This window comes from Juglans microcarpa x Juglans regia, chromosome 6D (genome assembly GCF_004785595.1).
Source record: "Juglans microcarpa x Juglans regia isolate MS1-56 chromosome 6D, Jm3101_v1.0, whole genome shotgun sequence".
Classification (NCBI taxonomy): domain Eukaryota; kingdom Viridiplantae; phylum Streptophyta; class Magnoliopsida; order Fagales; family Juglandaceae; genus Juglans; species Juglans microcarpa x Juglans regia.
Window position 1 is genome coordinate 1500031 of NC_054604.1, and position 22411 is coordinate 1522441.

The 22411-nt window shown below is 37.3% G+C and overlaps 3 protein-coding genes across 8 annotated transcripts; 1 reads left to right on the top strand and 2 right to left on the bottom strand.

Moving 5' to 3' along the window:
- Window positions 1-1447: 1447 nt before the first annotated feature.
- Window positions 1448-18436, bottom strand: LOC121234901 (B3 domain-containing protein Os01g0905400-like). 6 transcript variants are annotated; one of them, XM_041131042.1, is made up of 9 exons: window positions 18424-18436; window positions 9073-9093; window positions 8067-8256; window positions 7851-7949; window positions 6151-6322; window positions 3758-4739; window positions 3487-3654; window positions 3002-3168; window positions 1448-1952 (listed from the first exon to the last, which is right to left on the bottom strand). In XM_041131042.1, exons 5-9 carry the CDS (start codon window positions 6283-6285, stop codon window positions 1704-1706), a joined length of 1701 nt encoding a protein of 566 aa, XP_040986976.1. In that variant the 5' UTR covers window positions 6286-6322; window positions 7851-7949; window positions 8067-8256; window positions 9073-9093; window positions 18424-18436; the 3' UTR covers window positions 1448-1703. The 6 variants fall into 6 exon arrangements, with proteins under 6 accessions (XP_040986976.1, XP_040986975.1, XP_040986973.1 ...); XM_041131041.1 differs by lacking the exon at window positions 7851-7949; XM_041131039.1 differs by having other exon boundaries at window positions 6151-6314; window positions 7851-8256.
- On the top strand, window positions 12329-15249 carry LOC121234903 (E3 ubiquitin-protein ligase AIRP2-like). Its single transcript, XM_041131046.1, has 5 exons — window positions 12329-12761; window positions 13610-13772; window positions 13920-13986; window positions 14483-14717; window positions 14843-15249. The coding sequence occupies exons 1-5, from the start codon at window positions 12670-12672 to the stop codon at window positions 15051-15053; spliced, it is 768 nt and encodes a 255-aa protein (XP_040986980.1). The 5' UTR covers window positions 12329-12669; the 3' UTR covers window positions 15054-15249.
- A 1084-nt stretch (window positions 18437-19520) lies between the features above and the next one.
- On the bottom strand, window positions 19521-22085 carry LOC121235702 (GDSL esterase/lipase At3g48460-like). Its single transcript, XM_041132069.1, has 2 exons — window positions 21344-22085; window positions 19521-20162 (listed from the first exon to the last, which is right to left on the bottom strand). The coding sequence occupies exons 1-2, from the start codon at window positions 22007-22009 to the stop codon at window positions 19659-19661; spliced, it is 1170 nt and encodes a 389-aa protein (XP_040988003.1). The 5' UTR covers window positions 22010-22085; the 3' UTR covers window positions 19521-19658.
- Between the last annotated feature and the right edge of the window lie 326 nt (window positions 22086-22411).

Below are 22411 nucleotides of genomic sequence, written 5' to 3' on the forward strand. Positions count from 1 at the left end.
CATTTTGCTTCAAATCTAAACACCCTTCTTTTCTTCTTATTCACATAATATTGTTGTCTCAAATCAAGCATTAAAGCCATATGGTCTGATTGAGCTACTGTCAGTGCTTCCACCACTCTATCACAAAAAGTTTCAGACCATTGGAGGTTAGCAACAGCCCTGTCAAGTCTCTTCTTGGTAAAGGTGCTATCCATATGCTTGTTACTCCATGTGTATTTGTTACCCTTCCACCCCAAGTCAAAAAGACTATTATCTTCCAAGACTTTCCTAAAATCAACCATCTGAGCCTCTGGCCTAGGTCTGCCACCCATTTTTTCATTTTGACACAAAATCTCATTAAAATCTCCTATTACACACCATAACATATCGCTAGAAGAATTTAATAAAGACAATAAATTCCATGTGTTTCTCCTTTTACTAACCTCAGGATGTCCGTAGAACCCAGTGAGCAGCCACGGCATCTTCTTCTCTTCACACATGACCATAGCATTGATATGGTGTTGAGAGTAATTGAGTATCTCACATCCTTTTCCCTGCACCACAGCAATGCCAAACCCCCTTTTCTCCCCAGCGAATCAACAACAAAGCATCATTCCCATCCCAATCTCCTCCTAATTCCCTCAACATTACAAGCAGCTAGTTTAGTTTTCATCAAGAAGACTATATTGGGTTTCTTGTCCTTCACCAACAGGAGAAGGTTTTGAACTGTCCGAGGGTTTCCAAGCCCCTAGCAATTCCAACTGAGAATTTTCATTGTTGTTGGTGGGGCTGACTTGCAGCCTCCACCAAAATCGCATCATTTTTTGAAGCCCCATTTTCCATGTGTACTTTTCCTTTTTTCAATTCTCCCTTGCTGCCATCTTCTGGTTTCTCACTTCTCAATTTACGTTTACCCCCCATAACTGACTCTCCTACATCCTTCTTAACCGCCACTTTGGCCCTGCATTTCCACCTCCTCCTCTCCTCTCCCCCATAATTTTCAGCTGATAACTCTTGTTTGCAACAGCTGAGTACTATATCTACCTTAGTGAGTTTATCAATAACCCAATAAGAAGACTTGATTTTGACTTGGCTACTTGGCATTTTTGTCACCAAGGTAGCAAATTTATAAGGTATACTGTTTTTTATGCCAGTTAGATCAGAAAAAAAAGAAGGATAAACACTATTTATCATCATCCTTGATTTGATATAAAAAAACTACGTATTATTTTTTTTATTTACATCAAGAGAACTGCACATATATAAAGAGATTATACAAAGTAAACCCACAAATTGATATGGTTTTATGAGATCCGTTAAATCTACTTTACGATAAAAGTAACTTTATAATCTGCTATATCACATTAAGCCACATCAGTTTGTGAATTTACTGTTGTGTAATTTCTTTGTGTCTTACATCAATTATCGTTAAAAAATAATTGCCATGGAAAAACAACCTCAAGGCTGCTGAGGTTTGACTAAAATATTGCATTGTCAATTGAGCTTTTGCTCCAGACGCATCATAGAAAGATCTGAGAAACGTATATACAAGATCCAATTACATCAAAGGTAAGGCTACTACTCATATATGACTGGTGAACTAAACATTGATCAAATTCTGGATCCACGCATTCCCAAAACACGTTTCTAATTACAGGAGTTCCTCACAAAATACTAGTCTCCATTTATATAGAATATGAAGCTTGAATCAACTCCAGCTTTCTTTACTTTCGGGCAATTCGGACACCATATATACCCTCCGAGGCCCTCTCAACCCCAAAAACACACTCATCTCCAGGTTGAATGCCATTCGCCTTGCTAAAAGCTTCCCATCCACTCGTCAAAATTGTGAAACCAGACCTCTCATGGTAGAGGACTGGCCATAGTCTCATTGCTGGATCTTGCAGGAACACGACCCTCCTTTCCATTCTTCCTTTTCCATGATAAGAAGATGGCAGACATGTGGGCAACTCCTGCATTGAAGGAGGTGAAAGAAGTCAGAATGGAGAAAAAAATCCAACCCCAACTCCCATGTAGCAAATCACGTTCTCATATGGTTGAGGAACCTAAGTCAAGCACAACTCATCTACTAGAACAATCATGCTAATCAGGAAATGCAATGAATCCCAACTCATCCCCAGACTCACATGAACATTCAACATTTCCTCACTTTACATTCGAACTAGTCATTAATGGTCGGCTTCATTTATACACTTTCAGCATGTTGACCTTGGTTAATGGGGAGTTTCGGGGAAGACCTATAAAACAAGGTAAAAGGGCTAGGTCACTCCCATCCCTTCATTTATAAGAGTTCTTCTATTTGCAAGTTGGTGTGGAAGTGAATATTCCACACCATTTACATGGCAAGTTTTGATTAGCGAGAAATTTGATTTTTAAACTTCTCTTGTAAATCAAATCATACCAAGTCAACAATGCGGAGGTTGTATTTTTCACACCGGCCTAAATTTTTCCATTTATAAATGTAGACTCTATTTTATTTTCAATTATTACACCAAATCAATTTATACTTGATATAACTTAAATCAGTAATAGAACACACAATACACAAACAAATAGAGATACATTTGTACATATATGTTAAACTATATACTACTCTATAAGTAAACAAATACATCCACAGACACAGACTCTACAATCAATGCCATGGAATAAAATCTAGCTTTTAAATCTTCCAAATTAATTTCGAGATACTGTGCCACCAAATAAGTCTTTTGACCATTTCATTTATCCATTACATGGTTCTGTCAAACTAGTATAAGGAATAACATAAAAGGATACAATTGCATGGTGCACTCTCACCAGCAAATGGAATGACATTATTGAGGAATTAATAACCACATCGCTACTGCAACATGAAACAATATTGTTGATTGAGAGAAATTTGTGGTTGATATTAAAGACTGCAAAAAATAATTTCTTTTTTGAAAAGTAAAATTATTTTTTATTGAATAAAATACAAGACTCCAAAAAATGATAACTTAATAGGCTAAGGAGAACTTACAAGAAAACATTGGCTTTCTTTGGCCACCAAACAGGAGAGACAGGCTGTATATGTTGAGGAAGTTCCAACTGAGTCAACAAGTTCAACTTTTGCCACTCGATATTTCTCTCTTGCAATCATATCAGAACTTGGACTGTGACCTTGATTGATCATCTTTGAATCATTCGCTGTATTTGAAACGAAAAAGAAAGGGATGAGCATGCCAATACATACACTTAGCTTTAAAACAGGCAGTGACTGCTTAATTAACAATAATGAAACTTGAGTCCTAGACCACATGTTTCTTGAATTATCTTCTAATGACTGCATAAATCTGAAGTCATGTTCAGAGGCACTTCTTAAATTATTTGATATTTCCATTAATTTCACTGTTAAACTTAGCAAACAATTGGTTTACGTATCAAACGGAATCTATTGAACGACCACCATTAACATTGCCCCAACAAGCATGGTTAGAAACTTAGAATACAGCAATTGTGAAGTACACAAACGAGTCTGATAGTCATGCATTTCAGAGGTAACGGGAACATCCACAAGCTCAGACATCCCCTTAAATTCCTGTTTAGCACTTGAAAAACCGTCAATGAGTGAAGTATTCTCCTTAGGGGACAAGGCCACCTGATTGTTTTCTGACATTGACTCTGAGAGGTCTCCTAGTACAAAACAAATAAAATGAAGGAACAGAGCATAAATGAAACAATAAAACAAGCATGATAGCAATAAATCTCCACAAGAGAACAATTAGAAGCAACTAACTTGACACTGCAGCCCCTGATCCCTCTGCAATTTGGCACTTTGTAATTCCTTTAATTGGTATGTCAGAGATGTTCTCCTTATTTCCTTCAAGTCTCATGGCAGATGTGGTCAAGAGATGCGCAGACCTCGTATTTTTGCAAGAATTTTTACCAGAAGCGGATGCCTTCTTACTGATTTCTTTGGAGCAATGACTTTTCTCAATCGTTTCAAAGTCCAAAGCATCTGTAGCTGCTACTCCACTCACTATCCCTTTGGCCGCTGGGTCTTTGACAACAAAGCAGGTTTTCATTTGAGAGTTCAGTGATATATCAGTATCATAAGGAAACCTTCCATCTTTGACTGCAGCTTTGCTGGTAACATCAGCACCTGAGTTGTTCCACGTTTCAAAGTTAAACAAGTCAAACACAGGATTTCTGTCATACCCTTGGTTGTCTCGCAAGTCTCGGTTGATTAGGTAAAATGGCTCTTCAGTATATTCTGCTTTGGACAAATGTTTGGCCCCTCCATTGCTACTATCACAATGCAGCATATCTTCAGGGGCTCTTAGTATTTCTTCCACATCATTCGGTTCACATTGGCTTTGATGTATTACTGCTTCTGACAAAGACATAGCAGAGGTGCTTGAAGCTTGTTTATTCATCGAACCTTCATTTTTGTGGCATTGGTCATGTTTGGAAGCTGAATTCCCATTAATACTAGCTCTTTTCTTCACATTACTGTTCTCAGGAAAATCTACTTTTTCACACCCAGTTGTATTGAAAATCTTAACAACAAAGCCTGATCCCATAACATAATCAAACACCAAAAAATTTCCAACCTCCAGCCCATGGTCTAATGCAAAGGAACCCCATCCTCGTTCAAAAGCGAGTGAACCATTAAGATTTGATAATGCTACATTCCATTGCCGCCCACTTGAGTCCTCAAGAAAGGTTTCTTGATCAACCAATGATGATACCGTAGCAGCAAACTTTGGAGGCAAAAACTGCAATGGAATGATAGCTTAGAAAGGACATAAAAGTAGTTCATTGGAGTAAAGAACTAAGCATCACTAGGAAGACAAAGTTCTAAAGCATGTCAGAGTCTCAGAGAAGCCTGTTTAGACCCCAAATCAATTTTAGAGAAATAAATAAATAAAGGTATATGCTATAGAAAACATATCAAAAGTTAAGTCTCTATGAATAAGGTTCTTGCATTTTTGCATTATTAATCATGCTTTTGACAGCACTGTAGTCCTTTTGACAGAAAGGAAGGTGGAGTTCAACCATTGTACCCAAATTACTGATAGAAATACTTACCTTCAACCCAAATCCAGAGAACAAAATAAAATAAAATAAAAAATTGAAAAAAAAAATACACAAATTTACAGTATGATGCACTTGGAATAAAGGATAAATAAGGAACTATGAATATTTTTGAAAGGCATCATTCAAGAAATTTCAACAGGATGCAACCACAAAACATAAGATAAATTGAAAGGAAACAGAAAGTAAAATGAAAATAAAGTACCTTGCTGCCTTAAAAAAATAACATTTAGGAAAAAAAAGATTGGCTCTTTGCAACTCAAAGAGAAGAAAGGGAGAGAGGGCAGGGAGTTAGTGGCTACTAAGTCAATAGGATCAGACCCACAAAGTTACTGGATGGGATAAACCTCTCCATAGAACAACCCAATAACGAACTTATCATAGAAAGTTTTGATTTTTGATTGGCACCGGGTGCCCAGAACAAAGTCCCAACTAATCTTGGGCGTGCACAGGCCCTCAACAAGGAATTTTCCGCAAGTGCACCTCGGGTAATTCAAGGGGAAATACCCCCAGCCCAATGGCCCCTAGAAATTGTTTGCATCGAAAGGTTTGAACCTTAGATATGGAGGGAGCATACCACCAAGACCAACGCTCTTACGACTTGAGCCAACCCTTACATGTTTATTATCATAGAAAATTAGGAGTGTATTATTGATCAGACTGCATTCATGGGAATAATGGATCATCTTAATCACATCAAGAACTTTAAATGCAGCAAGACAGGCCTCTCACGTATAAAAATTATGATTCTTAGTTTCAAGCAGCTGTCGATACAAATCAAAATTTCAGACAAGAATCAAACAATAGAATGAAAAAATCCACAATGCATAGACGCAACAATAAACCTATAGAGTGGCTCATATAGAGGAAAAAACCCAAATTCTACTGTACCAAGATTTTCAAAAACTGATCATCAATCATGACTGGAAAGAACACTACTAAGTAAGCTGCAGGTCAGTCATAGTAACCCTACAAAAAAATGCAAGCAGCACAACGAAAGCAAGCATACTCATGCTGTAATGAAGGTAAAAGCGAAAGCAATTAACATATACAGTGGCTTAGATAGAGGAAAATAACCAAATGCTACCATACCAAGACTTTTGAAAACTGATGGCCAATCATGACTTTGAAAAAAGCGGTAGCTCCAATCGTTGAGTTTTTCTTCCTCTGATGAACCAGCAAACATTTCTGGGTGCACTCCTTACAAGCTTCTGCCTTGCAACCCATTGCCCCTACTTTCCTGGCCACTTGCTCCACTGAAAAACTTATTTTGTTTTGACAAGGAAAGAAAATTGATTTGGAAGAAGGGAAACACAAACCAAGAAATCCTCACCAAGGAAAATTTGGAAAATTGATACGAGGAAAAGCCTTTAGTGGCATATTGGCAATCATGCAACCATAGTTAACATGAACATAGATTACAGAATTGACAGACCAGGGAATCTATTTAATATAAGTAACCAGTTTATGATACCAGTAGATTGCATCTTGAAAAGACCACACTAGTGTATTTATAAGCCCCAATATCTAACACTTCCCAAAGCTGGAACTTCATGCTTTTTTTTATTGGTAAACAATATTTTATTTATCATAAGAATAGGCAAGAGCCAAGTACACGGGACATATACAAGAGCAATGCTCCAATGCCTATGCATGATATTATGGTGATACAAGAATTTCATGAATGTTCATGCCATTAAAATCAATTACAATTGACCAATGGAACAAAAGTGTTAAAAAAAGAAAGTTCTAAGCTCATCCATTGAATGCTCATGATCTTCAAAGCTTTTCTCATTCCTCTCCCTCAAAAGACACCACCATAGGAAAATTGGAACCATCTTCCATATTGCTGCAATTTAGGAAGTGCCCCCCCCCCCCCCCCCCCCCCCCCCCCCCCCCCCCCCCCCCCCCCCCCCCCCCCCGGCCCCCGCACGCAAAGACAACACCAATTCATGACAGATTTAAGTTGTCTAACATGAGGATTCCTCAAGGAAGCTGTCCATACAAAGAATGTTGCCTTTAGGGGGGCCAGCTATGGTTACTTGAGTCAACCCTGGTTTTTTATCGATTGATACGATGCCATTTGATCCAACACCATTTACAGGTTATACAAATCAAGCTACCAAGCTAATGGCTAATGAGATGCAGAAAAGGATTAAAAAAAATACAAATGCCATATGCTTCACGTAGAAAATAAGAAACACGTGCTGGCAAAGTATATACTGAATCCGTTCCCAACCATATATTGTCACTATATGCGATGTGTAGCATGTGTCTCAACTAAGGAGGGGAAGAAGAGCGTATGCCAATAGAGATCAGTGACAGAACATTATCAGTTCTGTCGTGTAGAGAGTTCCTATGCTTCAAGGATATTGGTAACGGTGCCTTACTACCATTGCAGGGGCTGAATTTTTTGTAAGCTACACTGCAGTTGAATATGATAAATAATCGCTAAATGAATCACAATTCCACCATCAAATAACAGATCAAAGGCAAAAAGTATGATGCTTCCACATAATACCTGCAAAGTTCAAGTTCTAAAAACTACCTAAGACTTTTGCAACTATAAAATACCAGCAGAAAAAACCTAAAGTCAATGCATTAAGATACTCTACCTCATGGACCAGAGAGATTTATCACCTAAACAGTACCATAAAGAATAAAAACTCAAACTCGATCAAAAAATATTAATCAAGTTTAAAGAGACATTCTTTCACAAAAAAGGCAAATTTAAACGCACTATATTAGATTGTAATCTTGAGAAATAATATGTGCAATACAAAAAAATGAAACTTGGGTTTAAAGTCGCGCTCTTTGTGATTGTGACCGACTCTAGTCGATTTTCAGAGTCCAACAACGAACCACATTAACTAGTTTTAAGCACATTTCCGCTATAAAGCCCACGAATATGATTGATGAAACACTCGACTTCACGCCAAAATTTTTAGTTGAAACCCCAATCAGACGATAAAGAAAGACAAAAGAAAACGAGAAGCAGATGTGATTACTTTAATTGCTCTCGGGGTATGCAGGAATTTGCTCCTCTGCTTCGTTTACGTGAAAGCGTCTGTTGGAATTACACCACGGAGGCCCCCATGCCAATTCCCAAAAGACACTCGAGTTTCAACTCTGTAGCTTTCAAGGTTTCCTTTTATGGCGGGATTTTTTTCCCGGTACTGTTCTCGATAAAGGTTTCCTCTTCGATCACTGCCATTGCTTTTCAATGAAATGAAGAGACAGGAAGATGGAAAGATTGATAAGCTTTTGGGTTCCTTCAGAGTGTTCACCAACTTATTCAACATCTACCTCGATTGTTAAGAGCACTGGCATTCAATTCAAAAATATGCCTCATTGCCTCGTGGTTATTGTAATATTATTTTTTAATATTATAATTATTTAAAAATTTAAAAAAATTATAATAATAATATGAGATAAAATAAAATAAAATAAAATAATTTCACAATCAAAAGAGTCAATTGCTGCATTAAAGTAATTAAAAGGAAGAAGATCAACCGTTGAGTTACAGTAAATCTAAACAGAGGGTCATATTTGGCGTTGTACTGTTCATAGACAAATAATTATTTTATTCCAAATATGTCTCCCTCCAATTACTCCAATTTTATTTCTCTTGTGAATATGCTTTTGAAGTCTAGAAAAATTATTAATTAATATATGATTAATATAATTATAAAATATAAAAATAAATTTATAAAAAAATATTATTATTAAAAAAATAATATTTTATTATTATTTTATCTAATAAATAAATAATTCAATACGGGATAATACCTAGGATGACAAAAGTAAAAGATGAATCACGTGGTTTTAGGCAAATCTCACTTTTGTCTTTTGTTAGATCATTGTCAATACTCTTCGAGGGAGAAACAAGAATAAGAAGATTTTCAACTAGCAATACATTGAGATTCATCAGGCAAATTGGGTGATTAGATCACACAAAGTCTATCAAATAAGCAACCAATTTCACAACTTTAATATTTATTCAAGTCAAAAGACCAACATAAAATTTTGAAAATTCTGAACTCAAAGCTCATGACCAAAGGCCAAAGAACCAAAAAGTTGTTAGTATGTACCTCATTAGATTTGGATAGTCTATTTTTTTAAAACATGATATACCCCATGCGTAGTATTTTAAACCATATAGGAATTGTATGATAGGTCCCAACACAGTTATACAAATGCTAAAGTGAATTGTTTTCTTCTCGGGTGAGAAAGTACCGCACAGTTTGGATAAATATGATTTTTGATGTCTTTCATTGATAATTTTTGGCTATTTAAATAAGCAAAGCCCCGTACAAGAATATCGAAATAAAAGGAGAACTAGTAGCTAACAACTGGAACTCAAATACACATAAAAATAGAGCATGCAAATCTACATAAAAACAGAGCATAACTACGAAAATAAACATAACGTAAAACTGTCAACTACTGATGACCCATTCCACTTCTGCACATTAAGCCATGACCCAGTCCACGCTACTTGCATGCCGCGCACATTCAAGCATCACTCTTTGATACTTGGGTTCGGCTTTGGTTTCTCTTAGACTTACGTGGCTTGTCAATACTCCCCATATTAAGTGGATCTTGTCCTCAAGGTCCACAGTTGGGAACATTTGCAGCAGCTTTTTCGTCTAGCCAATTGTTGGTGGACCTGGACCCATTGGAAGGTCGTTCGCTATTGGTATAGGTGCAGCTTCAAAAGTACCATATCGCCGATTTCGAACAAAACATCCCTCCTCAGTTGGTGGCTCTTCGGTGACATCTTCACAGATAATGTTGTCGTTGCCATCGTATCCTTCCAGCATGAGTAGTTGTGACCCTTGACACCGGTGAACCACAGTAAAATGCTCATTACAATTAAAACATAGACCTTGAGCTCACCTCTGCTGCATTTCATCCCAAGTTAGTCGTCGAACAGGAGCTGTAGGTGCGGCTGGTGATGCTCGAGTTGCTGGTAGAAGATCTAACGAGGCTCTCATTGGTGGTGGAGGATGTACACATGTCCCTTGTCTCGATAGTTGATCATTTTTCATTTGCGCGAAGCTGATTACCTCCTTTAACGTCTGGGGTTTAAACATTTGGATACCATTCGAAATTTCTGACTTCAGACCACCCATAAATGTCCCAACCGGTGCCTTCTAAGTCCATCCTCGTACCTTGTTGCCCAAACGTTCGAATTCACACTGGTAATCACGTAGAGAACCTGCCTGTCTAATTCATAAAAGTGTCTCGTCAAAATCTTCGCACTCCGAAGGCCCAAAACGGGCCTAGAGTTCCTCTTCAAAATTTGCCCAAGAAAGATCACATCCTTTATCTCGAAATGTCTTGCGAATCCACTGCCACCGTTGATTGGCCTATCCTTCCAAGTGGTAGGAGGCCAACAAAACCTTCTGGGTCTCGAAGGTATTTTGGAACTCAAAAAATTAGTTCACACGATTGAACCACTCTATCGGATCATCTCCTGAGAATCAAGGAAATTTAAGCTTCATTGTTTTGGAGGATACAACCAGCCGTCCTCCATTGTTGCCTTCTCGATGATAGTTGCCATGGTTGGGGTTCTCCTGGTTTGCAAGCAAAACATCGGAGAGACGGTTGAGAGTTTCTTCCACATGACGAAGCCTGTCAGCCATGCCGAGCTCCATCCTGTATAACCCATCTTGAACTCCACCGAGCCCAGCCTCCAAATGCTCAATACGTTCTTTATTGGTTCCCATAAATAACCTGGGTCTAAGGCCAATGATAGGTCCCAACACAGATATTCAGATGCTAAAGTGAATTGTTTTCTCTTTGGGTGAGAAAGTATCGCATAGTTTGGATAAATATGATTTTTGATGCCTTTCATTGATAACTTTTGACTGCTTAAATAAGCAAAGTCACGTACAAGAATATCGAAATAAAAGAGGAACTAGTAGTTAACAATTGGAACTCAAACACACGTAAAAGCAGAGCATGCAAATATACATAAAAACAAAGCATAACTACGGAAATAAACATGACGTAAAACTCTCAACTACTGATGACCCATTTCACTTCTGCACGTTAAGCCACGACCCAGTCCACACTACATGCATGCCGCGTACATTCAAGCCTCACTCTTTGATACTTGGGTTCGGCTTTGGTTTCTCTTAGACTTACATGGCTTATTATTGTTTTCCATAACTAAAAGTTTCCTAAACTATTTTCTCCATTTTATTTAGAATTTTCACTATGATCTACCCTAGGGGTATCAAATCTTGTTGATGGATTGTGTCAAGACATGTATATTATATTATATGGGTCAACCTTAATCCGATCCGTTAAGCTTATGATGTTAAAATGTTAAACCCTAACACGACCTATTAACATAACGGGTCGTGTCGTACCAACTTGTTTTGACCCGTTTATGTAAATGAGTTAAACAAACCCAAAATTAACCTGTTTAATTTAATTATGTTTGGTATAATTTTATATAAATATTAAAATTACAATATCTATAAAAAAAATATAAAACTAACTACAAGTCTAAAATTACAATCCAAACAATAAAAATATCAAAATTAAAATCCTAATAATTTACTTTTAGGTATAATAGTATAATTGTAATTTTAACTTTCTTAACGGGTCAACCCGTTTTGACCCAAACATGTTAAAGCTAAATCCTAATCCACTTTTATCGTATCGTATTTATATTATGTTAACGAGTCGTCTCATATATTGACACTCCTAATCTATCCCTTCTTTAGAGCCAATTGGAATTACAAGTTGAATGAGCTCTGCCAAAAAGCCCAAAGCCTCCTTCTCAAAGGCCATGGAGCCCCAAAACCACCCTCTCCTCCCTAAAAAAAAAAGATATAATAAACACAAAATATTTTTTACAACATATTTTATATTATGTATTATGAAAAATATTGTAAAGAGTGTAGTGTGTATTACTACTCATCTATTAATCTAAATTCTAAATCCCGAACCTCTGGAGGCTCTTGATCCCGCCGCAGCTGACCTTAAAAGTGGGACTTGCACCATCTCATCCCATTAATTTAATCAAATAAAAAGATTACATTTTTTTTTCCCATATGGGAAATATAATAACTGCATAATTTTGTAGAATTTGAGGGTTACAATTACGATAGGAGTGTTTTGATTGGAAGGATATAACGACTTTTCCAAAGCAACCTTAAAAAAGCAGTCAAAGGGCAACGTTTGAAAGTCAAAAACTTTAATTTTGATAGGATAAATACAATAAATACGGAGAAATGTAACGAACAAAGAATCAAATTTCAAATAAAACAAAAGAAGAAGAACAAAATAATCTGCGTCTCTCTGATGTTTGATGAAGGTTAGGTTTTGATAACAGGCTGCCACACCCAACCAACCCAACACACACTTCGGAGACTCCTTCAAAGAATTTTCTTTGGGGCCTCTTTTGTTAGTTCAAACGTCCAATAATTCTACTTTAGTGTTTGTGGTACACGGGACCCACCACTTTCTGGGTCTCTCTCTCTCTCTCTCTCTGTTCATCTTCACCTTCACTGCTGCTTTCATATATCCCAAAATCCTAACAAGGATTGGAGTCCTTTGGTGAGAGAAAAAGAGTGGAACAAGAGAGTGACCGAAATGTTTGATAACTATCATCAACTTGCTGCTAAACCCTCTTACCAAGATTCCCTTAAGGTTCTGGAGGCTGATATTCAGCATGCCAATATGCTGTAAGTTCTCTCTCTCTCTCTCTCTCTCTCTCTCTCTCTCTCTCTCTGCCGGTGGTTTCTTAGTTCGATTTGCAAGTGGGGATTGTTCTGGGTGCTAATGAGATTTTGTGGTTTGATGTTGGTTCAATCTTCCATTATATATTACTTTTTTTAAAAAAAAGAAAAGAAAAACACTCTACACTATCGAGGCTGACACTTTGAGAAGATCGGATAATCAGGAAATCTTTAATAGGTCACACTTTAATATATTTTTTTGGCCCCTTCGTTCCTTTCGTTTTGGACTTTCTATTTTCCCTTTTCTTAGTGATACGGAATTGCCACACACATTTAATGCATTTTTGGATCAAAATTGAGTCAATTTGAGTATACGTCGAATGTGTGTCTCATGCCTGTTCGTTATTCCTATTAGCCATGCTTTTTGTGTTGTGTGAATCTGCGGATTTCAACCTTTATGAAAATAACTGGCATGCCTACAAGAAAATGTTTAATTCTTCTGTTTATTATTGTGAAGAAGGTTTGGCTCCGCTTAGATTTATTGTAAATTATTTTCTTTCTGGTCACAAGTGGTTGGTCTCTGTAGACAATGGTTTAGGTCTGCAAAAATCTGTGATGGCAATTGCTGCATGAAGCGTACGCCCAAACCCATTTCACATTTAAAAGTTGTATCATGAAGAAGGTGGAAATCATGACCTCATTTCTTCTTTTCATTGTGCAGATTTATTGTTCTTTGTTATGATACTATTCTGAATTTGCAATTTCTCAAGAATACATTATTGAATTAGTAGACCAAGATATGGTTGGTCAATTAACATGGTCTTTGATTGGTTTGAATTTCATTATTAATGCAGGGCAGCTTCTATTCCAAGAGGCAAAGGCGGTGCCTGCCTTCAAATGAAATTGGTCTACAATCATTTGGCACCCATTTTACTGTTTTTGCTTCAGTGGATGGATTGCTCATGTACTTGTCTACTTTCAAGTTATTTAAACCTTTTTCACATAATTGTATATAAGGTTAATTTCCACTTCCCTGTTTATACATTACTACTGCCAATTAGATGGTTCTACGCACATACACACACGCTTGTGTATAAATATATATAATGTAAATTTGTTTTTTTTTCCTTAAATTTTGCATATTTTTTTAAAATCATTTTTTAGGTGCGTTCTGATGGTAAGCCAAATATCTCTTCATGTGGAAGGAGAGCTACCGTTACAGAATTCTACGGTATGTAAATTATAGTCAATTCCTTTTCCTTTTTCTACCATGATTTGTAATAAGGACCCATGCAAAGCATACATGGTAGAAAACTGCTGCATTTGTCTGCTCAAATTTGAATTAGTTCTTTTTTACTGTCACATTTACTAGCATCCTTTAAGGATTTCTTTGAATTTATACAAGCGTTGCAACCCCTGTGCGTTTTAATAATTATTGCATCACTTAAAAAAATTTCAAGAATTTATAATTGAACCTTTGTATTAGTTTGATGCTATGATATGAGTTCTATTGTTCTTACAATTGATGTTTCTTCCAAATTGTTCGTTTCAAAGACACCTATGTGTTTTTAGAAATTACGTGTGAATTTTTTAGAATGATTTTAATATTAATATGCTGTTTTTTTACCACTTATAAAGGGAATTGCATAATCTTCCTGAACAGACTTCTTTCTTCACTATATCTCTTGTTTATGATGCATCCTGAACAGACTTCACTGTAACTGCAGCTGTTATATTACCATCTCTTCAGCGTCTCAATGGTGACTTGTCAGAGTTGGATGTTACTCAAGAGGAAGGTAGCTCCATTCAGATGGTAGTGAGGAAGAAATTGGAAAAGAAGAGAATGATTCCAGATGTCGACTTGGAGAGAGAAGATGAGTGTGGGATCTGCTTGGAGTCTTGCACTAAAATGGTTGTGCCAAACTGCTGCCATGCCATGTGCATCAACTGTTACCGTGACTGGTATTTATGATCTTATAATTTTCATCCTCTCATTTTCAATTAGCTCCATGTTGATTTGTGATGACAAAGTGAAGCCCTAATTATTAACAGTTGGTACCTTTGCTTTTCTTTTCTATATGTTATAGGAATACAAGGTCAGAATCTTGCCCTTTTTGCCGTGGAAGTTTAAAGAGAGTGAATTCAGGAGACTTGTGGGTTCTGACATGCAGTGGCGATGTGGTTGACACTCAAACTGTGTTAAAGGAGGATATTTTGCGCTTCAATCTTTACATAAAGGACCTACCTAGGGATATCCCAGATGCTCTGTTCTTAATGTACTATGAGTACTTATTTTAATCTGAAAGGCATGAAGAATGAACGATGCACAGAAAGAGAAAAAAACTGTTGACCACCACCTGTAAAGTGCCTGGTGAGATTTTCACATCGAAAATTTTATTTAACTTGATATTTGAGTAGAGCAATGTACATCCTTTGTATAAAGACCCAATAATTTTCGAAATTGCACTTCTTCCAGCATGAGGATTAAGCGGTTGGTGCTGTCTCTTGTGATTTCTGGCATTACCCTTATTTGCATAGCAAACATGTTCTGATCTAATCTCACCTTTTTTTCAATGGTTGATGGTCAAATGATCTTTGCAAGTAGAGCCCCACTTCATGACACGAGCAGGAACCAGCTTGTTAAAGTGCAGAGGCATGTAGTTCGCACATTCTCTAGTGCGTTTTGCGCATTATTTTATTTTTTCTCAAGAGAAATAAACTTCATTGATAACCAAGGTCTTAATAAAAATTACAAAAGAACACAAAACTCGAGGTCTACTTAACAATGATTAATTACAAAGTGAGGAGAATCCTTGCCGCTGTGAAAATCCAGTAGACATGGTTGGATTTTGATCAAGGGTATGATTCCATAAACATTTTTGGAAGCTGCCCATTGCGCAATTGTATGCGCATCGATTCGGAGAATGATATATTTTTTTTGCTTTCCAGCTCTCAAATTTCTCTAGCATTAATTTCATGTCTCTTATAGTGCCCTCTAGAATCCAGTCTTGAAGACTTTTAATCTTCTTGTAACGCTGATACGGTTCTCTCGGAGTCTCCCCCTATTATGATATTTTTTAAGTTTTTGGCTTGGGCTTCATGTACTCCTATGAATGCTGTCATAGCTTCACCTTGGTTTGGATTACAGCTTCCTGAATGCTCTACTCTGATGAATACAATTTCTCCACTTTGTTCTGGTACTGCCATGTGGTCTAACAGCAACTGCCATCTGCGCATTATAAAAGATTGTACCTGTAGTTATAATCAGTTTAAAATTGTAAACAGAGCAAGTAGAAATAAAGATAAGCTGCATAATCTGTTTGTTTTTTTCTTTGGTTCTTTTCCTTTTGGGGGGAGCATAGCCCGTGTGTGCTTCATCTTGATTGATCCGTACCATTTTCTCCGTTTGGAGGGAGAGTAGACTGCAACTACCTTAGCGGGCATAAAAATGGTGCAGATTATGCAAATGGGATAAAAACAAAGAATAATGGTAGGCAGTGCTTTAAGATATAGAAAGGCGATCCTTCCTGGAAAGATTAACCACGAGAGACATTGATGGAGATCGGTTTATTGGATTTAAATTTGTTTCAATCGTGCAGATAACCATTCATAATCGCCCCTTGTACTGCAAAGGAAACATCTATAGTCCCGCTGCCACTCGCTCTGCATTGTGATAGAATAGCAGTCTCTTGTTCGTGCAGTATATTTTTTGAAGACTTGGGCATATACTTTCTATATTCTTCCTAGAAAATGGATTTGTTGTGGTAATCAAGGCAAAAGAATTATTATTCCGAAAAATCTAGCTGAGTTCATTTTGCTTTTTGCAGGGTACACGTGATAAGAAATGACCCCAAGAGGTACTAGAAGGAAAAAAAGAAGTTGATAGAAAGTAGTTGAGAAGTTAATTTACATCACAGCCTACAAACTTCTTGCAATTCTTGTGGAAACAATATTGCCATCTAAGCTGGATGATAGCACTTTGCTTTCTTTTTCACTAGGTCAAGTGTCCACCCATTTGGAGGTTTATCCAAAACCCAAATAGCATGGTTGCCAAGATTTTTAAAGAGAAATATTTCAGATCTGCCACATTCCTAGAAGCAAAACTGGGTCATAGTCCATCTCTTATTTGGCGAAGTGTTTGGAATGCAGTGGACCTGTTGAAAGAGGGATTTAGATGGAGGGTGGGTGATGGAAAAAATATCAAGATCTGGGGGCAAAAATGGCTACCTACTCCTGTTACTTTCAGCATTCAATCTCCAATTTCAGTTTTGGACCATGAGGCAAGAGTTTGTGATCTTATGAAGGGTAGTGGAGAGTAGAATGAGTCGTTAATTGAAAGTATTTTTAATAAGGAAGAAGCTGTATTAATTTGCAGTATTCCCTTAGGTAAAATGATTGTGGAAGACAAGCTGATTTGGAGTCATGATGAAAAAGGCCAATTTTCAGTGAAGAGTGCTTATTTGTTAGAGTTTAACAGAAAAATGGCTATATTAGGTGAAACATCAGGTGAAGGAGAAGTGGACAAAAGATGGAGAAGTATTTGGGATCTGAAGGTTCCAGGGAAAGTCAAACATTTCATGTGGAGAGCAGGAAATGAGACACTAGCCACTAGAAGGAATCTGCTACTCAGGAAAATTACTGATGAATCAATTTGTCCTATTTGCAAACAGGAGGAGGAAACTGTTTTGCATGTTTTATGGCAGTGCCCAGCTGCTAGTGATGTTTGGTCTGTTTTCAGCATTCCAATTCAAAAGTGGAGAAAGGATGAAGGAGATTTGTTGTCTCTGTGGGAGAAGCTACTGGGAAAGGTGGATAAAACTGAGTTGGGTGAGATAGCTACTGTAATGAGGTGTCTTTGGCTGAGGAGAAATGAATATTGTTATGAAGGTTTGTTCAAAAGTCCTAGTCAAGTGCTAAGAACAGCAAAGGAAGGTCTTCATGATTTTCAAATGGCACAACAGAAGCTGCTAGTAAATAGACAAGGCAACAATTCAGAGAGAAGGAATCAAGCATGGAAGAGACCAAGAGAGAACTATGTCAAGGTCAATTGGGATGCAGCAATGGATCTAAAAGGAAGGAAGATAGGGTTAGGAGTTATAATTAGAGATGAAGAAGGGGAACCGTTGGTTGCAGTTGAAGGCCAACAGAGTAATGTCGATCACCCAGCAGTTGCTGAAAGCTATGCTTTGTGGAAGGCAATGGAAATATGCAGGGATTTGAAGATGGAGAGAATGATCTTTGAAGGGGATGCTCAACTGATAGTAAAGGCAGTGAATAGCCATGAAGAGGATAGATCGGTATATGGGAGCATTGTTGAAGCTGCTAAGAAGTTACTGTGCCTGTGGAAAGACTGGAGTGTAGAGTTTGTGTACAGAAATGCAAATGAGGTAGCACACACTTTAGCAAAGGAAGCTTTACATCTAGACACAGATTTAGTTTGGATAGAAGAGATACCAAATTGTATTAGGAATATCATTGAGAAAGAGAGAACTTGTAATGAGTGATCTTGTTTGATTACAGTAATGAATACAGAAGTTCATTTTCAAAAAAAAAAAAATGTCCACCCATTTCTTTTTCTTTTTTTCTTTTTTGTATAAGAAATTAGCAAATTTCATTAAAAAAGGAAAAGATGATACATGAGAAGGGAGTGTGATTCCCCAACAAACACTTCAATACAATAATCACAATGCAAAAGTAATAGAAAAAAGGAAATAAAACGGGTTTTAGGACCAATTTCTTGGTCCTCACCCATGCCTTACAAAGAGGACACCATCTTAAAAGATGGTTTTTAAGTAAGCCACAGTTGGAAGCAGTGTAAGCTGTGGGTGCACTGCAGTTTGTTGTCTTGAGATATTTTTTGGAAAGATCCGTATTCCATTTTTCAAGATCGTCGGTTAGGAAAAACGATAATATAGTAAAAAACGGGCATCGAATGGACTGATCTGCAGTGGATCATCTGTCTTTCTACACCTCTGTAGTGGAGCATGGAGGCCATGCATCGACAGTTGGGAGGTAAGGTGGGGCAAATCTGGAAGATCGTGAGGTGGGAAATCTACTGGTACGACACATGTAGCCGACATAGTCGATCCGTAATCCCTTTTTCAAAGTGCCATCCATTTCATTTGGGTGTTATGTGACCCAAGAAAAAACATTTTGCAGAGGTTTCAATGAAGACTCATTTGTCTACCTAGTTTATAGAACAATGAGGTACCAAGTACAAATTAAGGTTAATACCTTGATCAGTGGTCGAGTGGTGGTCCCCTTGATGGTTATGGCACAAAAGATCTGCCAACCCCATGTTACTTGTCATTATGAATCTAGCACCAAACCAATGAAAGTTCAAATTTTTAGGTGCTCGCCATAATGGTAATGGACTGAGAGGTCGATTCCCCAACTACCGATTCTTGGTATTGTCCTTGTTCCGAGGCCATGTCTACTATAAGTCTATATATATGTTGTTCTTGTCTTATCCCCAGATAAGTTATTTCCTTGGAGAATTACAGGAGAGGATATCCACGCCATCTTATATGTTCTTAACAAAATCTTCCCAAAACAACTACTCCTACGGCCACTTACATGTCAATCTTGGATATTGTTTTGATTTCCCTATCAATCAACTTAATGAGAAGCATCCCCTACACATGCATTTAGAACTTGCAGGCTAAGGCTTTCTGATGGCTGATTTAACAAAGCTGCTAGCAGACCAATCCATCATGTTACCAATACTTAAAATGATCTAACATTCTAAATTTTGGAGAGAAGTAATTAATGTACGTGAGCAAAACTTCTGGCATAATATTTATGATGGCATTCTGTCATACATATTTCCAACTACAACACCGGCTTTTGAAATCACAGCAAGAAGCAATAATGTTATTCAACCGGAAAAATGGTAAAAATGGTTCAACCAACTCTGCGTTTCCTATCCAACAGGTGACTGAAGGGAGGGTGAGTAAGTGTTCCATTAAGGAACATGTTTGAAACCACCTTGTACATAGCTTCAGTAAGGTGAACGCCATCCCAGTTAATGTATTGTGCAGGGTTTTTGCAGGCAGCGGCAGAAGGCGTGCCGCATGTGCTGAAGATGTCAAAGTTGTAGGGTTCCCCAGTTCCACAACAGGCTTTCAACTTCTCCTGGAAACCGTATTTGCTTGGATTCCTCATGACAGTCAGGTAGGCACTCCAGTAATCGGCGTAGGTGATGACAGCATGAGGAAACTGCCTCCTGAGTTGCTGCAACTTTGCCTGGAGGACTAGGTTGTGGGTGTAACTCTGGTTGTTTACGCTCTTCACACATCCTATATCGTCCCTGTCATCTTCAGGAGCCAGATACATGGCCAGCGGCAGGCACCCCGTTAATGGAAAACCTTGTACCACAACATATTTTGCACCCTTCTTCAGCAATGACTGCAAACCAATAACCTCATGACTTCATTGGGTCGGTCATTAATGAATCCAAATCATGCATTTTTATTCAGTGAAATGTCTATGAAAACGTTAACTAAAGAAGGAAAATGCCACTGTAGATCATGTCTAAGCAACTTCTCTCTTTATCATTTATTTCTTCCTGTTACAATAATAGGCCGTTATTTATGAAGTGCATACGCGAGGATATAGCAATGTTAACTAAGCAAATGTACCCTTATAACGGCACAGGACACGCAATATAGCAATCTTAATTGAGCACACCCTTAAGGCATGTCCTGGCCGCAAAGGACACGCAAAAATTTAAAGTCCTATTTGGACACACATATGCTTTCATCCTATTTCATTATTATAATTTTTTCTAAATTTCTATATAAAATATAATAAATAATTTAATTTTTTCAAATCTCAAAATAATAATAATATTAAAAAATAATATTCTAATAATATTTTATTTAACTCATCTAAAATCATCTAATCTTATCTCATTTCATCTCATCATCTAAACAGAGATGTTTATTGGGGCAAATTTTATTTTTTAACGGCGACTTATCCGCCTCAAAAGGTGCAAATTACTCTCTCTGACTCGGTACTCGGTGGAGACCGGAGGCTTCTTTTTGAAAATGCCACAGTGGTGTACGATCAAGATCCAGAAATTAAGCAGGAGAGATTGGTAGGCAAAGACAGGACTCACAACTAAGAAATTTTATTTTTTTATCTAAAAAATATGCTGGACTTGCATAATTGTAAATGTGTTTTGGATTATTTTATAGAAAAATACTTTAATTATAAAAAAATTATATAAAAATAAATCTATAAAATAACATGTATTGATGTGATACGTTATATTATAAAAATATTTTTATTATAAAATAAATTTAATAGATTACATAAAATCATATCACTTTTACTTTCATGTAATCTAATTCCTTTAATTTGCATCTATAACACTTCTCTGCTTTGTGTATGAAGCTGTTGATCTTATCTCGTTCATCGGACGTGTTAATAAAATCTAGAAACCGTAGTAATTTATCTAAATAATTACCATGCACAATTAATAGACTTAAGGCTTTCTAAGTACCATTTGGAAAAAGAAATAAAGAAAAGCAGGCCATAGATTATTCATATACTAGAAGCTGGAAATCCCATCTACATGTTGTTACCTGCAAAAACTGGGTGAAGCTAGCGATTGAAAGCTTTAGGATGGTGTCATCTGGTATGGAAGATCCAACGCAGTATGCATAGTCATTGACTCCGATTTCACCAACCCAGACCAGCGCATCCTCAAATGCTGCTTTGCAATCTGATGTTCCTTTTAACTTTTTACAGTACCCCCGACTCTCCAAGAACCTCTCAAACCAAAGGAGCTGGGTTTCGATAGATTCAGGGGTTATGTCGAGGGTGACGTTCTTCTTCACATAGAATGCATGCTTTATTGCTGTGGAACCAGCAACAGCAAAATTCACACCGGAAGTCGTAGCATTCCCCTGTTTAAGGTTTCGGTAAGGTGGCAAGTAAGGCAAGGACAGAGTTTCAGCCACAAAGTCGATCACCAGCCGGCCATCGGAGTACCGGTTGGTGGGGTGGTGAAAGAAGGTGCTTCCATATGGAGGGTTCGACACGTGGCCAAAACCAGTCGGGCCGGTGATGGATTTCGTGTTGCCGGTGTCGGTGAACGAGTCGCCGAAGGCGTAGATCTTCTTGAAGGGACCCGGCGGTTTTGTTACAGTTGCAGCAGAAGATGGAGCAGCGAGGATGAAAATGGTGGTGAAGATGAATAGGCTGGAATAGGAGGAAGACACGTAGTGAGAAGGCATTTTATTTCTCATTTCTCAAGGCTTCGATCGAGCGAGCTTTATTTTTGTTTGGCCCTTATTTCTAGCACAAGGTGGCGTTGGCGTGGCCTATATTATTTGGGGACCTCTTGTACCTATTTATTAGGCTACAATTAATTCTCAATTTAATCGATCACTAATACCATTATATATGCATGGAATATAACATTAAAAAGCTGTAAAAAGATTATGTACATTAAATTATAAGCAAAACGATTAATGTAACAAAAAATGTGTTTGACGATCTTGAATTCTTTGATTTCTATTTTATAATCGAGTAATGCTAGTTTTGATTCTAGAATCATACGTGTTGATATGACACGTATATTACTAGTCACGTTAGTTGGTGAGATTAAAAATGATAAAATTTAGATTTGATAATTTTTCTAAGAATAA

What these genes read in the sequence shown, in the direction of transcription:
- LOC121234901 (XM_041131041.1), bottom strand. Translation starts at nt 6,285, where the DNA reads ATGGGTTGCAAGGCAGAAGCTTGTAAGGAGTGCACCCAGAAATGTTTG. An exon ending in ATCAGTTTTCAAAAGTCTTG is followed by an intron (nt 4,740 to 6,150) that starts GTATGGTAGCAT and finishes ATTCCATTGCAG; the next exon opens with TTTTTGCCTCCAAAGTTTGC. An exon ending in AAGAAAGCCAATGTTTTCTT is followed by an intron (nt 1,953 to 3,001) that starts GTAAGTTCTCCT and finishes CCTTCAATGCAG; the next exon opens with GAGTTGCCCACATGTCTGCC.
- LOC121234903 (XM_041131046.1), top strand. Translation starts at nt 12,670, where the DNA reads ATGTTTGATAACTATCATCAACTTGCTGCTAAACCCTCTTACCAAGAT. An exon ending in TACCGTTACAGAATTCTACG is followed by an intron (nt 13,987 to 14,482) that starts GTATGTAAATTA and finishes CTGTAACTGCAG; the next exon opens with CTGTTATATTACCATCTCTT. An exon ending in ATCAACTGTTACCGTGACTG is followed by an intron (nt 14,718 to 14,842) that starts GTATTTATGATC and finishes TATATGTTATAG; the next exon opens with GAATACAAGGTCAGAATCTT.
- LOC121235702 (XM_041132069.1), bottom strand. Translation starts at nt 22,009, where the DNA reads ATGAGAAATAAAATGCCTTCTCACTACGTGTCTTCCTCCTATTCCAGC. An exon ending in GCTTCACCCAGTTTTTGCAG is followed by an intron (nt 20,163 to 21,343) that starts GTAACAACATGT and finishes ATTGGTTTGCAG; the next exon opens with TCATTGCTGAAGAAGGGTGC.